The sequence below is a fragment of the Dryobates pubescens genome, chromosome 10, assembly GCF_014839835.1.
Source record: "Dryobates pubescens isolate bDryPub1 chromosome 10, bDryPub1.pri, whole genome shotgun sequence".
Classification (NCBI taxonomy): Eukaryota; Metazoa; Chordata; class Aves; order Piciformes; family Picidae; genus Dryobates; species Dryobates pubescens.
Genome location: NC_071621.1, coordinates 5,810,238 through 5,811,920, shown reverse-complemented (window position 1 = coordinate 5,811,920; position 1,683 = coordinate 5,810,238). Strand labels below are relative to the sequence as shown.

The 1,683-nt window shown below is 36.8% G+C and overlaps 1 protein-coding gene across 1 annotated transcript in view; it reads right to left on the bottom strand.

The window, feature by feature from the left end:
• The window catches only part of LOC128897477 (interleukin-5 receptor subunit alpha-like), an 18,617-nt gene extending 17,488 nt beyond the window's left edge, over positions 1–1,129 (bottom strand). Inside the window, exons 1-3 of the mRNA XM_054164840.1 lie at positions 1,027–1,129; positions 521–675; positions 239–386 (exon numbers count right to left, since the gene is read on the bottom strand). Coding sequence (XP_054020815.1) covers positions 239–386; positions 521–675; positions 1,027–1,129 — 406 coding nt within the window. The remainder of the gene's footprint in view (positions 1–238; positions 387–520; positions 676–1,026) is intronic.
• Between the last annotated feature and the right edge of the window lie 554 nt (positions 1,130–1,683).

The following is a 1,683-nucleotide window of genomic DNA, read 5'->3' as shown; positions in this document are numbered from 1 at the left end:
TTCTGAGACCTTACTCAGCAGAGTTAGAATTTTCTGAATCTAAACATATCAAATAAAGACAAGAATTTTGCAATATTCCAAGGTGTTATGTGTCATCATTATGAATCCATCAAACAAGCAAACAAACGACCCATATCATAAGATAATAATGAGCTCTTAGAAATTATATGTCTCCAAGTAAAACAGGACATTATCATGAATGCTTGAATGTCTTAACAACATATATGAAATATCTGACCTGGAGGTGCCTCGTAAGTAAATTCTGTCCAGCCACTCTCCTTAATTATGTCTCCTGTTTCTTTTGCAAAAAGTTGTGTTTTAACTTTAGCATTAAACCCAGAATGTAACTCCACATGTATTGTTTTTTTCTTCTCCTGCAGTCTCTCCTAAAAGGAGGAAGAAGAAATTTCATGAAGATAGACCATACTAAGTATGGAAATGGAAATGATGCAAATTCTTCTACTGAATGAAGTAATATATAATTTCACTTTAACCTATATGTAACCATTTAACAACTTACTTTCATTTTGTGACTGGTATTGAAGAATTTATAACTCAAAATATACTTCACTGTGTACTTCTCAGTTTCTTCTTTTGTCAGGTTATTGTCCCAGGACAGAATGACTCCTGACTCATGCTTGGTAATCCACAGAACATTATGTAGCCGAAGTGCATCTGAAATTACAATGGTATTACATAGAGTAAGAGAAGGCCCACCACTGTACACACAAAGAATATGTCTCTCAGCAAGGCTTGCACACCCCATAGCTTTCTCAGGAGCTCTGTTCTTATAAGGAACAAGTGGTTTCTCAGCTTGGTTGAATGTGACTAACTTCAGCAGTAGGGTTCATGTTTACTGATCTGCAGTTCCCAAAATGTTAGGTGATTCACTTTTACCTGTCTTAGGCAATTCTTCCAGTGCAGGAGTCTGTACATCTCCATGGCTCGTAGAAAATGCCTTGACCACAAGTTCAGGTGAAGTATCTGGGATGGTTAGCACAGAATGAACTGTTACTTAACACTTACCCACCACAGCTTGTTGTTGGATTGCCAGGCTAGTGGAAATTAGCGTCTTATGCTGGAAAAAAATTAATAACACCATGACAGGAACAATTGTAACATGAGCCATTGCAAACGCTGTGGGCCAGAGGTCTCAAGAAAGACTCTTTAGTTCCAAGTTTGGTTGAAAAAGCCATTAGAACATGATGTTTTCATTTTGCATCTGCAAAATAATAATATTAAACAGTCACTTAACCACTGAAGTTATTCCAAAGTAAATCTGAAATCACATAGGAGTCTTGTGGATCAGAACCTTCTATTCCCAGGATGTTTGTATTTAAGACCAATGTCAGGACCAAAGAAGATATGTGCCATACGGGCATGACCATAGATACAACACTGCTACTAACAGAAGCAGACAGTTTGGGTAAGAGCTACCTAACATGACTTTGGCTAAATACAAAAGCAGCAGATGTATCTCTATGAGTTATCTAGCTTCTAGAGTTGCTTCTAGTGGCTCTTCTAAGTTGTGATTCATATTACCTGTTTTAGTTACCTGCATTAGAAGGATATGAACTCTAACTATTTGAGGAGAGGTGGATCTTGCCATTTGTAAAATTTAATAACAGCAAGTGCATATCAAAGGTTTAGTAAATTTGAGATGCAGTGAGCAAATAAATTCTG